This window comes from Canis aureus, chromosome 11, assembly GCF_053574225.1.
Source record: "Canis aureus isolate CA01 chromosome 11, VMU_Caureus_v.1.0, whole genome shotgun sequence".
NCBI classification, from domain to species: Eukaryota; Metazoa; Chordata; class Mammalia; order Carnivora; family Canidae; genus Canis; species Canis aureus.
In genome coordinates, this window is record NC_135621.1 from 29,322,152 (window position 1) to 29,335,275 (window position 13,124).

General features: G+C 48.4%; 1 protein-coding gene across 7 annotated transcripts in view; it reads left to right on the forward strand.

Annotated features, from left to right (window-relative positions):
* Positions 1 to 12,828, forward strand: part of PLA2G6 (phospholipase A2 group VI) — a 60,216-nt gene extending 47,388 nt beyond the window's left edge. For 5 of the 7 annotated variants that reach the window (XM_077914558.1, XM_077914563.1, XM_077914559.1 and 2 more), the window contains 6 exons: positions 34 to 184; positions 9,119 to 9,255; positions 9,640 to 9,794; positions 11,113 to 11,280; positions 11,765 to 11,838; positions 12,050 to 12,828. In XM_077914558.1, the coding sequence (XP_077770684.1) occupies positions 34 to 184; positions 9,119 to 9,255; positions 9,640 to 9,794; positions 11,113 to 11,280; positions 11,765 to 11,838; positions 12,050 to 12,194 (830 nt within the window). In that variant the 3' untranslated portion in view covers positions 12,195 to 12,828. Of the gene's footprint in view, positions 1 to 33; positions 185 to 9,118; positions 9,256 to 9,639; positions 9,795 to 11,112; positions 11,281 to 11,764; positions 11,839 to 12,045 lie in introns of all 7 variants that reach the window. The other 2 variants (XM_077914561.1, XM_077914562.1) reach the window with 2 other exon arrangements.
* Positions 12,829 to 13,124: the final 296 nt, after the last annotated feature.

The following is a 13,124-nucleotide window of genomic DNA, read 5'->3' on the forward strand; positions in this document are numbered from 1 at the left end:
CTGGCCCTCATGTCCCCCCCACCTTGTTTCTAGGCAAGTCCATGGCCTACATGCGGGGTGTGTACTTTCGCATGAAGGATGAGGTGTTCCGGGGCTCGCGGCCTTACGAGTCAGGGCCCCTAGAGGAGTTCCTGAAGCGCGAGTTTGGGGAGCACACCAAGATGACAGACGTCAAGAAACCCAAGTAAGTGCTCAGTGGGAGCACTGAGGCTGTGGCCCTAGCTGGGTGGCCCTCCCGCTGTTTGGGGTTGGGGGGAGCGTGGGGTGCGCAGCGGGCCACCACCAGGTGGAAAGGGTGGTGAGCCATTTGCAAATCTGGTTGGGAGATAAGCAACCTGAAAAATGACAGCCATGCAAGGTGTTTGAGAAGTTCTAGAAGAGCCTATAGACTGCTACTGCTTTGCAGCCCTCCCCAGCCCGGAATTGGATGTGAGGTCCCTGACGCAAGCACAGGGCTGCCTGTTTTCTCTACCCCCAAAATCTGGCCCAGTGTCTGCCTCGGAGCAGAGTGTTGAGAAGCTGGGCATTTATGAGCTAACAGAGAGAGAGAGAGAGAGAGGGAGGGAGGGAGGGAGGGTGTGCACACTGAGGGCTGAGGGCAAGGTGGTAGTGGTAGGAGTGGGGAAGCTTCCTGGAGGTGGTGATGTGTGAGCGAGGCCTAGTGGCTTAGGGAGGATCTCTCTCTCTCCATAATAAAGCTTTTTTTTCTTTTTCTTTTATTTAAGAATAAGATTTAGTCTTTTAAGAAAATGGGGAAAATACAGAAAGTAAAAAGGAGGAAAATTATCATTCGAGTGGTAAAACATTTTAAAAACATTTTTGTGTATTTTATCCTAGACATTTTCTCTCTCTTAAATGGTGAAATAGAACATACATTCAGAAAAGTACATAAACCAGTTCAGTGAATAATTCTAAACGCCCACATAACCACCAGCCAAGTCTAAAAGCCCCTTGAGCACGTCCCTAGCTCCTTTGTGGCTCCTGCCCTGCAGCCTGGGGAGCTGCTCTCCCGACTGGTGTGAAGTGGATTTCCTCCTGGATCTGATTCTAGCTTATCTCCCTTCCCTTCCCTTCCCTTCCCTTCCCTTCCCTTCCCTTCCCTTCCCTTCCCTTCCCTTCCCTTCCCTTCCCTTCCCTTCCCTTCCCTTCCCTTCCCTTCCCTTCCCTTCCCTTCCCTCCCCTCCCCTCCCCTCCCCTCCCCTCCCTCCCTTCCTTTCTCTCTCTCTTTCCTTCCCTCCACTCCCTCTTTCTTTCTCTCTTTCTTGAGGGATGGGAGGAGCAGAGGGAGAATCTCAAGCAGTCTCCACATCCATTGTGAGGACCCTGAAATCATGACCTGAGCTGAAATCAAGAGTCGGATGCTTAACCGACTGAGCCATCCAGGCACCCCACCTTTTTTATATGTTTTAAAGGCTATTTGCATTTCCTCTTTTGGTAAAATTGGGTTGTGTGATTTGGGGGTTAAAAGGCATTTATGTATGTATGTATTGTATTGTATTTTTAAGTAATCTACACCCAACATGAGGCTCAAACCCACAACCCCAAGGGGTTAAGAGGCTTGTTTTTGTTTTTGTTTTTTTTTAAGATTCATTTATATATTTTAGGGTGAGAGAGTGGGGGGAGGGGCAGAGGGAGAGAGAGACTCTCTAGCAGGCTCCCTACTCCGCGTGGAGCCCCATGCAGGGCTCAATCCCAGGATCCTGCCATCTTGACCTGAGCAGAAATCAAGAGTCAGAGGCTTAACCTTAGACTGAGTCACCCAGGTACCCCTCCAAGAGGCTTCTTAGTGATCTTTTTTATATTCTGAAAACTAGTCCTTTGATGGGTATATAGATTTTGAATCTTTCCTCCCACTCCACGGCTTGTATTTTCATTCTCTTCACAGCATTTTGTTGATGAATGGATGTTCTTAAAGTAGAATTTATAAATGTTTTTCTTTTTATGGTTTGTGCTTATGTTCGTTCAGGAACCCTTTCTTAGCCTGAGGCGGGAAATGATTTTCCCATCAGGTCAGAAATCTCTAGATCTGTCTTTCACATTTAGGTCTTTATCAACCCAGAATTCAGTTTTGTATCAGGGGAGACCCAATTTCATGTTTTCCACATGAGTAACCAGTTTCTCCAGCCTCACCTGTGAAGACGTCTGTCTTTCCCTCCCTGTCTGCAGGCCTGGCTTCTGCAAGCAGTGGGTTGGGGGTCCTTGCGCAGTGGTGTCTGACTGGGTTCTGTTCTGTGCGCAGACCACAGGGCTCTGCTCCTCAGCTTTGTGACAAGTCTCGGTATCTGGGACAGCAGGGGCTCCCACCTTGTCGGTCTTCGAGGGTATGATGGTTGTTCTTGGAGGCACTGTACCGAAGTGGTCAGGATCAAGTGCCTTGAAATGTCCTCTTCTCAAAAATGGGAGAATAACATAGTGCCCGCCTCCTGGGGTTTTCATGAGGAGGAAAAAAGTTAGCATTTATAAAGCACTTAGAAAGCTCCTGGTGGGGCGTCTGAAGCTGGCTCAGTCAGAGGAGCATGCGATGACGCTTCATCTTGGGGTCATGAGTTCGAGTCCCACATTGGGTGTAGAGATTGTTTAAATAAATAAATATGTTTTAAAAAAAGAAAGAAAGAGGGATGCCTGGGTGGCTCAGTGGTTGAGTGTCTGCCTTTGGCTCAGGGCATGATCCCGGAGTCCTGGGATCGAATCCTGCATCGGGTCCCCTGCATGGAGCCTGCTTCTCCCTCTGCCTGTGTCTCTACTTCTTTCTCTGTGTCTCTCATGAGTAAATAAATAAAATCTTAAAAAAATAAAAATAAAATAAAAATAAAGAAAGAAGGCACTGGCATGCAGAAGTGCTGTGCCGGGGTTACTTGTTGCTATTAAGGCTCTACATAAATGGTAGCATCAGATTGTCAAGTTCTACAGAAAATCACATCCTGCTGCGATTTAGATAAAGATTATTTTGAATCTGTAAGCTTATTTTGGGAGGGAGGGGTGAGGAATGGCCTCTGAAAATGCTGAGCCTCCCAATTGGAGATTATAGTAAAACATTCCAGTTGCTTAAAGTTTCTCAGTGCAGTTTTACGGTTTTCTCTATAGAGATCTAACACACTGGTGGTTTTTTATCTGTTCAGGTAGATACTTCCTGGGTTTTGTGCTACTATAAATTATACATTTTTAGCGATACCATTTATTTATTTATTTAACCATGTTTAATTGTGGTAAAATACACATAACATAAACTTTACCATCTAGGGATCCCTGGGTGGCGCAGCGGTTTAGCGCCTGCCTTTGGCCCAGGGCGCGATCCTGGAGACCCGGGATCGAATCCCACGTTGGGCTCCCGGTGCATGGAGCCTGCTTCTTCCTCTGCCTGTGTCTCTGCCTCTCTCTCTCTCTCTGTGTGACTATCATAAATAAATAAAAATTAAAAAAAAAACTTAAAAAAATAAAAACTTTACGATCTAAACCATTTTAAGTACAGTTGATTAAGTGGTAGGTACATTCACGCTGGCACACAGCTGACCCCCCAAACTTTATCATCCTGTAAGACTGAAACTCTGTTCCCCTTAAGCACTCTTCCATTCTACCCTCGATCCCCCAGTCCTGGCAACCACCATTCCATTCTGTTTTCTGTCTCTGGGATTTCTTCTTTTTTTTTTTTTTAAAGATTTTATTTATTTTTTTAAAAAGAATTTATTTATTTATTTGAGAGAGAGAAAGCATGAACAGGGGGTAGAGGGAGAAGCAGACTTCCCACTGCTCAGGGAGCCTGATGCAGAGTTTGATCCCAGGACCCCGGGATCATGACCTGAGCTGAAGTCAGATACTTAACTGACTGAGCCACCCAGGTGCCCCATATATTTAAATGTTTATATATTTTTCTGGTGACTGGAATTATTATGAAGTAGCTGTCTTTATCTCTAGGAATGCCTTTTGCTTTAAATCCATTTTATCCTGATTGCCAATGCAGAGACACCAGCTTTCTTTGGTTATATTTATATGGCATATTGGTATTCACCGTTTAACTCAACCTTCTTGAGTCCTTATGTTTTATTTATTTATTTTTAAAAGATTTTATTTATTTATTCATGAGAGACACAGAGAGAGGCAGAGACATAGGCAAAGGGAGAGCAGGCTCCCCACGGGGAGCCCAATGTGGGACTCAATCCCAGGACCTTGGATCACGACCTGAGCCAAAGGCAGATGCTCAACCACTGAGCCACCCAAGCGTCCCAAGTCCTTATGTTTTACATGAATCTTTTGTAAATAGCCTATAGTTGGATTTGTTTTTTAATCTAATCTGTCCTCTTTGTTCTTACCTAGAGCATTTAGTCCATTTATAGGTTTTAAATGCACAGTAATATATTGACTTAATTTAACTAGTAGAGTCTGATTTAGTTTATTGATGTGACTATAGAAGATTTCTGTGCTTAATCTAATAGTTTATATGGCTGGTCCATTTATATTTACATAATTACTGATATATTTGGGATGATATGTGACAGCCTGTTTTTTTTTTTCTGCATTTCTTTTCTCTTACTTGCCTTCTTTTAGAATTACTGAATAATTTTGATCATTATAGTTCCTCCCATAGTTTGAAATTTGTGCACTCAATTTTTTCTTAGTGCATGCTTAACTTACGAAAGCCTAAATTTAATTGTTACCATTACCCTCTCCTCAGATAATCAAGGCTTTTAAAATTATTTAATTCCATCATATCTCCAAGTGTTTTCCTATATTTAAGTCTATCTTGTATTTTTTAAGCTCGCAAGACATTATTACTATCTTTCAAAGCCAGTTTTTGTTTAGATTTGTCCACTAGTGTGCTGGTAAACCAGGCCTCCAGAGGAAGAAGCCCTGATTTACAGTATTCACTAACTCCCATGGTATAAATACCCCTAGTGGCCAATTTCAAGTTACCAACCATTTAACAATCACCTTGCAGGATTTAGCAATAGGTTCCTACAAGCTGTATGAGCTGGCTCCAGCACACTGGGTGTATGTGTGTGTGTGTGTGTGTGTGTGTGTGTGTGTGTGTGTGTGCATATGTGTATGTATAGGCATGTCTCACTTTTTCTACAGTCTTTTTTTTTTTTAAGATTTTATTTACTTATTCAAGAGAGAGAGAGAGAGGCAGAGACACAGGCAGAGGGAGAAACAGGCTCCATGCAAGCAGCCTGATGTGGGACTCGATCCTGGAATTCCAGGATCACATCCTGGGCCGAAGGCAGGCACTAAACCACTGAGCCACCCAGGGATCCCTGTTCTACAGTCTTTATTGCGTCTCAAACTTCCATCTGTGACCACTTTCCTTCTGCCTGAAGTATAGTCTTTTGACTTTACCTTAGAGAAGGTCTGCCAATGGAGAATTCTCTGCCAGCAGAATTTTTGAAAATAGTTTTATTTTCTTATGATTCTTGCTATGTATAGAATTCTAGACTGATGGGACACCTTGGTGGCTCAGTGGTTGGGCACAAGCTTTTGGCTCAGGTCGTGATCCCACCATCCTGGGATCGAGTCCCACATCAGGCTCCCTGCAGGGAACCTGCTTCCCCCTCTTTCTATGTCTCTGCCTCTCTCTATGTATCTCTCATGAATAAATACATAAAATCTTTTTTAAAAATTCTATACTGATGATTTTCTTAGGGAACATGCAAGATATCAGTCCATTGTCACACTTGCAAAGTCAATTTCATTCTGTTACTGCTTTGAAAGTAATTGATCTTTTTTCTCTGGATGTTTTTATTTATGTGTTTGCTTTTGGTGTTTTACCATTATACTATGACATATCTACATATGAATTACTTCCAGTTTATCCTGCATGGGATTTATTAGTTTTGAATCTTTGGATTGTTCCAAAGATTCTTCAGTTCTGGGAGCCTGAGTTGTTATCTCTTCAACATTTGCCTCTTCCTAATTTTCTCTCTTCTCCTTTTGGAACTCCAATTAAATATATGGTAGACCAAAAAAAAAAAAAAATTAAAAAAAAAAAATATATGGTAGACCTTTTCTGTCTTCCATGTCTTTTCACTTCTCCCATATATTCTATCATTTTTCCCTCCATGTTACATTGTAGACAATTTCTTCTTAACTATTTTTCAGCTCGCTCATTCTCTCTTTAGCTTTATCTAATATTCCATTGAAAACAACCATTGATTTGGTAAAATTCTATTTTAAAAAATTGTTTTAATTTCTAGAAGTACTCTTTGGTTCTTCTTCAAATCTTCAAATAGGTCATTATTTACAGTTTCATACTCCTTGAAGATTTTTATCATGTTTGCCTTTGATGTCTTTAAACATTATAAGCATAGCTGTTTTATCATCTTTGTTTAAGGACTCAAATATATGCAGTCTATGTAGGTATGTTTTTCTGTTTATGTTGGTTTATATTTGTTTTCATTTATGATGAAATCATTATGATTTTTTTTTTTTAGATTTTATTTCTTTATTCACGAGAGACACAGAGAGAGGCAGACATAAGCCAAGGGAGAAGCAGGCTCCCTACCAGGAGCCTGATGTGGGACTTGATCCCGGATCCCAGGATCACGCCCTGGGCCAAAGGCAGACGCTCAACTGCTGAGCCACCCAGACATCCCTCATTTATGATGTTTTATTTCATTGTGTGCTGCCCATCCCCCACCCCTACTGCCTTTTAATTGTGTGCTCTTCCTTAGTGTTGAAAAATAATATGTGCAGATTTTTTGAGGCCTAGAATGAGAATATCTTCCTCCAGAGTGTTTTGTGTTGTCTCTTCCAGGTACGTAGGTATCCTACCATCTAGGACCCCTTAAATTCTTGACTTGAAGGTTTGGGATTTCCCCCAGGTGATATAAATGTAGACTGTAAATCTACAGAATAGTTAGCTTGTGGTTATACATTTTCAGGGATTTTTTTTCTCTCTCTCTTTCATCCAGTGCCAGGGCAACTTTCCTTACAGCCTCTGGGGTGAGAAAGGGGCAGGTTTATTTCTGGTTTACCCTTATTCAAGAGTATGGTTTTTTTGGGTTCCAATCTAATGTAACACCTTGGGCTTTGACTTGTTTGTCCCCCTGGCCCCATGAGGTCATCAGTACTAAAGCTCAAATTTACATTAAACCCTGAACCTTTGGTGGTACCTGGGCTTTGACTTTTGTTCCCCTGATCTTATTGGGTCATCAATACTGAAGCTCTAATTTACTGAGTTTAGTATCTGCCTCAGGTCAGACCTGGGTCTGTGCTCCACTTACCTCTATGGATTCTTGCTTATTCTTAGAGCTTACCCTGGTATTTCCTTTCTATCTTATCAGGTCTTCTAATTTTTTTGTATTTTGTTTTGTTTAGATTTTATGTATTTCTTTAAAGAGGCGGGGGATCCCTGGGTGGCTCAGCGGTTTAGCACCTGCCTTCAGCCCAGGGCATGATTCTGGAGTCCTGGGATCGAGTCTCACGTCAGGCTTCCTGCATGGAGCCTGCTTCTTCCTCTGCCTGTGTCTCTGCCTCTGTGTGTGTGTGTGTCTCTCATGAATAAATAAATAAAATCTTTTAAAAAAATAAAGAGAAAGAGAGTGAGAGGAGGGGCAGAAGGGAGAAGGAAAGAGAGAATCCCAAGTAGACCCTGCACTGAGCATGGAGTCAAAACGAGGCTTGATCTCATGACGCCGAGGTCGTGACCTGAGCCCAAATCAAGAGTTGATGTTTAACCAACTGAGCCACCCAGGAGCCCCATGTTTTTTGTTTTTTGTTTTTGTTTTTGTTTTTAAGATTTATTTATTCATTTGAGAAAGAGAGAGAGAGAGTGGCAGGAGTGGGGTAGGGGCAGAGGGAGAGGGAGAGAAAGAGAATCTCAAACAGACCCCTGCTGGGCACTGAGCCCAGTGTGGAGCTCCATCTCATGACCCTGAGATCATGACGTGATCTGAAACCAAGAGTCAGAGCTTAACCAACTGAGCCACCCAGGCGTCCCTGGTCTTCTGTTTTAAGGATTTTTAAAAATATTTTTTCCCCTCATTTCATTTTTTGTTCAGTGGGAAGGTTGTTCAGAGAAGCTTTCCACTGTATTCCCAGAAATGGAAGACTAGTATTTTTTTCCTATGCAGAGAAAATTTTTGTTCTCTTTCCTGTATATTTTTTCTTTGCAACATAACAAACATATTTCTTTGTTAGTCAGCTAGCATAATTTGGAATGGGTGCAAATCATTTTATTTACTTAACCATTTTATTGTTGCCATTTATTTTAAGTTTTTTGTTTGTTTTTGTTTTTGTTTTAGTAATCGCTATACCCAATATGGGGCTCAAACTCACCACCCTGAGACCCAGAGTCACATGCTCTTCTGACTGAGCCAGCTAGCCCTCTACTTTTAGATCAGTTCATTTTTTACTGTAATAAATTACGCTTTATGCAAGAAGCTCTTCTTGTAGCTCAGATTATTCCTTTAGGATAGATTTTCCAAAATGGAATTATCAGTCAAAAGAGCTGGAATATCTGTAAGATCTTGGTATATATTAGCTTCCAAGGGGGCTGTGCCAGTCTATACTCCCCGCAGTATTTGAGGACATTTGTGTCTTTTGAGAAAAGTGGGAGTCTTCTTTAATAGGTTATAGACTCAGGCGGTGACACACTGAAGAGGAATCAAAGGTGATGTGGTGAAAAGTCTCACCCTACTGCCTGTGAGCTGCAGCCACCCACCTGTCCCCTGTCCCAGAGGCAGCTCATGGGTCCTTCTGACCAGGCAAATAGGTACATCAGTTTTGGGGGATTTGTTTTTTAGGTAAATGGTGCCATACTACACACACTGTCTTAAACCTTTTTGCATTTAACCCTAAACCTTGCTGCTCACCACCCACCAGTACATCAAGTGCTTCCTCGGTCATTCTGCAGTGACACAGACCCCCTGGGGTAGCGGAACCGCAGCTCATTGGCCCATCCCGCTGATGGACATTTCAATTCTTCCCAGTGGTTTGCTCTAACAAACCTGTTAAATTTATGTGTACTCATCTCACACACATGAGGACGGCTTAGGATGAGTCCCCAGAAGCGGGCTTGCTGGGTCCCAGGATAAGGCCTGTGGTCATTTGGATGAAGATGACCAAAGTGGGTTTTCAGGGTGGCTGCGTTAGTGACTTAGCTGTCTTGCTCCCTGTTTTTCTCCAGGGTGATGCTGACGGGGACGCTGTCTGACCGGCAGCCTGCTGAACTCCACCTCTTCCGCAATTATGAGGCTCCGGAGTCTGTCCGGGAGCCTCGTTTCAGCCAGAATATTAACCTGAAGCCTCCAACTCAGCCCTCAGGTTAAAACCACGTCGATGCGTCCGCGGGAAACAATGGGCCTGAGGGGCCGCAGGGCGGAGGGGAGGGCTCGCAGGACTGCTGCCCGGCACCCCCAGCCCAGCCACTGCCCCGAGTCTCTGTCAGCTGGAGGCAGGCAGAACTGGGGGGCTCTCGCACCTCAGGCAGGTGAGGGGAGGCCCCCGGCGGCCCTCAGCTGCACCCTGCCGTCTGCCGGGATGCCAGGGCCAGAGGCCTGGCCTGTGGGTCCTGCTTCCGAAGAGTTCCCCGCCTCTCCCTCTTCCTGCAGACCCGCTCACACTCATGCACACGCACGCGGAGACCTGAAGCACATGGTTTGTACCAGCCCCCTGTGCCACTGGGCCACCATCTCCCCTCACCCCCAGATCAGCTGGTGTGGCGGGCTGCCCGGAGCAGCGGGGCAGCCCCCACCTACTTCCGGCCCAATGGGCGCTTCCTGGACGGTGGGCTGCTGGCCAACAACCCCACACTGGATGCCATGACCGAGATCCACGAGTACAACCAGGACCTGATCCGCAAGGTGAGAGCACCTCACGTCAGACGGGCTATGACCGTCCACTGTAGCCACCCTGTTTCAGCAGATCTTACTAAGGATTGACTCCTAGGAGAGCATGTGGGTTTTTTTTTTGTTTGTTTATGATTTTATTTATTTATCCATGAGAGGAACACACAGAGAGGCAGAGACACAGGCAGAGGGAGAAGCAGGCTCCATGCAGGGAGCCCGATGAGGGACTCGATCCCAGGACCCCGGGATCACAACCTGAGCCGAAGGCAGATGCTCCACCACTGGGCCACCCAGGGGCCCCGAGCACGTGGCTTTCACTCTTGTGCTCATTCATTGGTGCATTGCTTTATCTCACCCTTGACCCTGCTTGATGGGTGGCATCTGCCCGGAGCCGTGTGCTCATCTGGGGGATTCTGAGGCCCAGTCTGGTGTGAGTGGTGATGGGTGCCTAGTGGGGAGAGCGGTGGGCACACCAGTCCATGCCAGCCTCAGTGCTGGCCACTCTGCCCAGCCCGGGGACACATGCTTGCCTTCGGGGAGCTCACATCTAGGGGAGACTATTTGTAAACAAGGATCTGCCCCTCCAGGGGTTTCGGTGCTGTGATAGGGGGCTGTGCAGGAGCCCGGGAGCAGGACTGCCTCTGCTGAGAGACCTGGCGGCTTGGAGGGGCCCATGGAGGAGGCCGCTGGGGAGGAGCCTGTGCTCAGTAAGGGATCCGGAGGAGCAGAAGTGGCCCTGGGCCCCAGGAGCATAGCGCAGAGCGGGGGCAAGGTCTCTGTGTGTTAGCAGCGGTGCTGGGCCGGGGGCTCAGGCCTCGGGTCAGACAGCTGCAGGGTGGGGGTCCTCCCTCTGCCTCAGTTTCCCTCCAGCCACTGCACGGGGGAGTGCTGGTGCCTGCGTGGGGACTGCCATGAGGCATCTGTGTGCTCTTCTGTGAAGTGGAGGGCAGTGCCTGACCCCTTGCGTGCCAGATCCTTGCTGGCTGTGGTTCTCACTGTGGTCCTCAGGAAGCCCTGGAGGCAGCCTCTGGGTGACACAGCAGGGGCGGCAGTCACGGAGGCAGGCGCCCTCTAGGGGCTAGACAGGGCAGGGCAGGCTCGCTGGGAGGAGGGACTCAAAAGATTGAGCCGGGGAAGGGTCTTCATCATCTAAGTGGCCTCCTATTGTGGATGAGCCCCCTCGGGAGGACCTTGCCAAGGTCGCCCAGCATATTGGCAGCAGAGCTTGTTGTGGAGCAAAGGAGAGGACAGCACAGACTCTGCTCCTGCCACCTGGGGAAGGGTTTGCCTGCGGGAAGATCCCCTCCAACAACCCCTGTCCTGTCCCCAACAGGGTCAGGGTAACAAAGTGAAGAAGCTCTCCATCGTGGTCTCTTTGGGGACAGGGAGGTCCCCACAGGTGCCCGTGACCTGTGTGGATGTATTCCGTCCCAGCAACCCCTGGGAACTGGCCAAGACGGTTTTTGGGGCCAAGGAGCTGGGCAAGATGGTGGTGGACTGTGTGAGTATGGGGCCCTCCTCAGTTCCCTCTCTCCTGGCCTCAGCCCCTGGGACCCTGGTGTCGGGGAGGCTCTGTTGAACCTCTTTAGCCAGCTCAGGGTAGGGGGTCCCTGATTCTGTCTCAGTGTTGGCAGGGATTCTTAGTGACCTCCTACCCCCTGGGCTTTCAGGCGTCTTTTAACTGTGGATCCCTTTCTTCAAACACAGCTGTGTGTGGAACCCCAGAATATCACATGGGACAAAAGCTTGTAGGGGGCGGGATGTAGAGGCCTATCCACCCAGCACCCCCACCCTCAGCCAGGTGCTGCAGAGCTACCTGTGAAGACCAGGTCCCTCTGTTCCATAGCTGGGACCATCCCTGCAGCCCAGGCAGGGGGACTCAGCTGGGAGGGGGGTGGCTAAGCCAGAGTAGAACCTGGCGATCCCCGGGCAAGGACTGTGTGCACAGTGTGTGCTGGATGCTCACAGAGACTGCTTCTTGCCAGTGCACAGATCCCGATGGGCGGGCCGTGGACCGGGCCCGGGCCTGGTGTGAGATGGTGGGCATCCAGTACTTCAGGTGAGGTCTCAGCCAGCATCGGGCCCTGGCCCCGGGCCCCCGCCCCATGCCTAGGCATGCCAGACCTGGTGACCTTGCCCACCCAGCCCTTTGTGTGAACTTCTCCTTTCCCCAAGCAGCTGCTCTGTGCCCCGAGCCCACCACAGTCCCGCTCTTGTTGCCCACCCAAGCCAAGCCTCCTGGGGTGACCCCTCCTCCTTGACCCAGACAGATTGAACCCCCAGCTGGGGACAGACATCATGCTGGATGAGGTGAGCGACACAGTGCTGGTCAATGCCCTGTGGGAGACTGAGGTCTATATCTACGAGCACCGGGAACAGTTCCAGAAGCTCATCCAGCTGCTGCTCTCACCGTGAGGCCACTAGGCTCCCAGCAACCCCCACCTCATCCCACCCCCCCAGCCCTTGATGGAGAGGATGGGCAATGTCCCACCAGCGCACCAGCGGACAGAGCTGGGCCTAGGTGGCTCTGCCTCTGCCAACCAGACGGGGCCTCAGAGGGTGCTGGGCTTCCTGCCTGAGGCTGGTCCTGAAGGCCTCCCCCCACCGTCCCTACCTTCTGGCACCCTTTGTCGTTCTGGGCTTAGAGATCCTAGAGCCCCACTCGGACCCTCTCCCTGACTGCCAAGGACAACTGACCCTTGGGCCCCTAGCCCTGTTGGTTTAAACACTAAGGGGGTCTTCCCAGCCCCCTGGATGGGTACCACGGCCCCTTCCACCCTCTGCCCTCTCTCCTGGGGCGACGGCAGTTGGAGAAACAGGCTGTTGCCCGCCCATCAGCAGCCTAGGCTCCTGGAGTGGAGGCGCTATCTGACTCTGCCCCTCAACACACACCCAGCCACCTGCACCCCTTGGAGCTGCCCCACCCTGCGAGTCTCCTCAGCTCTCAAAGGTCACTCCTGTGACTTCAGTTCTTTCCAACAGGAAGTGGTGGGTGAGGGGGGCTGGGCTCCAGGGGCCACCCCAAACTGAAATAAATGGTTTGATTCCAGTTCACCTGTGTTGTGTGTGTTATGCTATGAGCCTGTCCCCCCACCTCCAGCTCCCTTCGGACTGTCATCGTCCTGTGCCCCCTTGACAAATGCTGTTTCCCAGCCTCCCCTGGGGCACGACCGGGGGCACCACTTTACTTCTCTAGGCCTCCCCAAATGAGGCCTGTGAGGGTATTCAGGGGTGCAGCTAAGCCACCTGCCCATGGTGAGGGGTTAGGGCGAGCCCTGTGTGCTAGAGCAGGGGACGGGACCCAGAGAGGGCAAGGGGCTTGGGCATGGTCACACAGCCGATGAG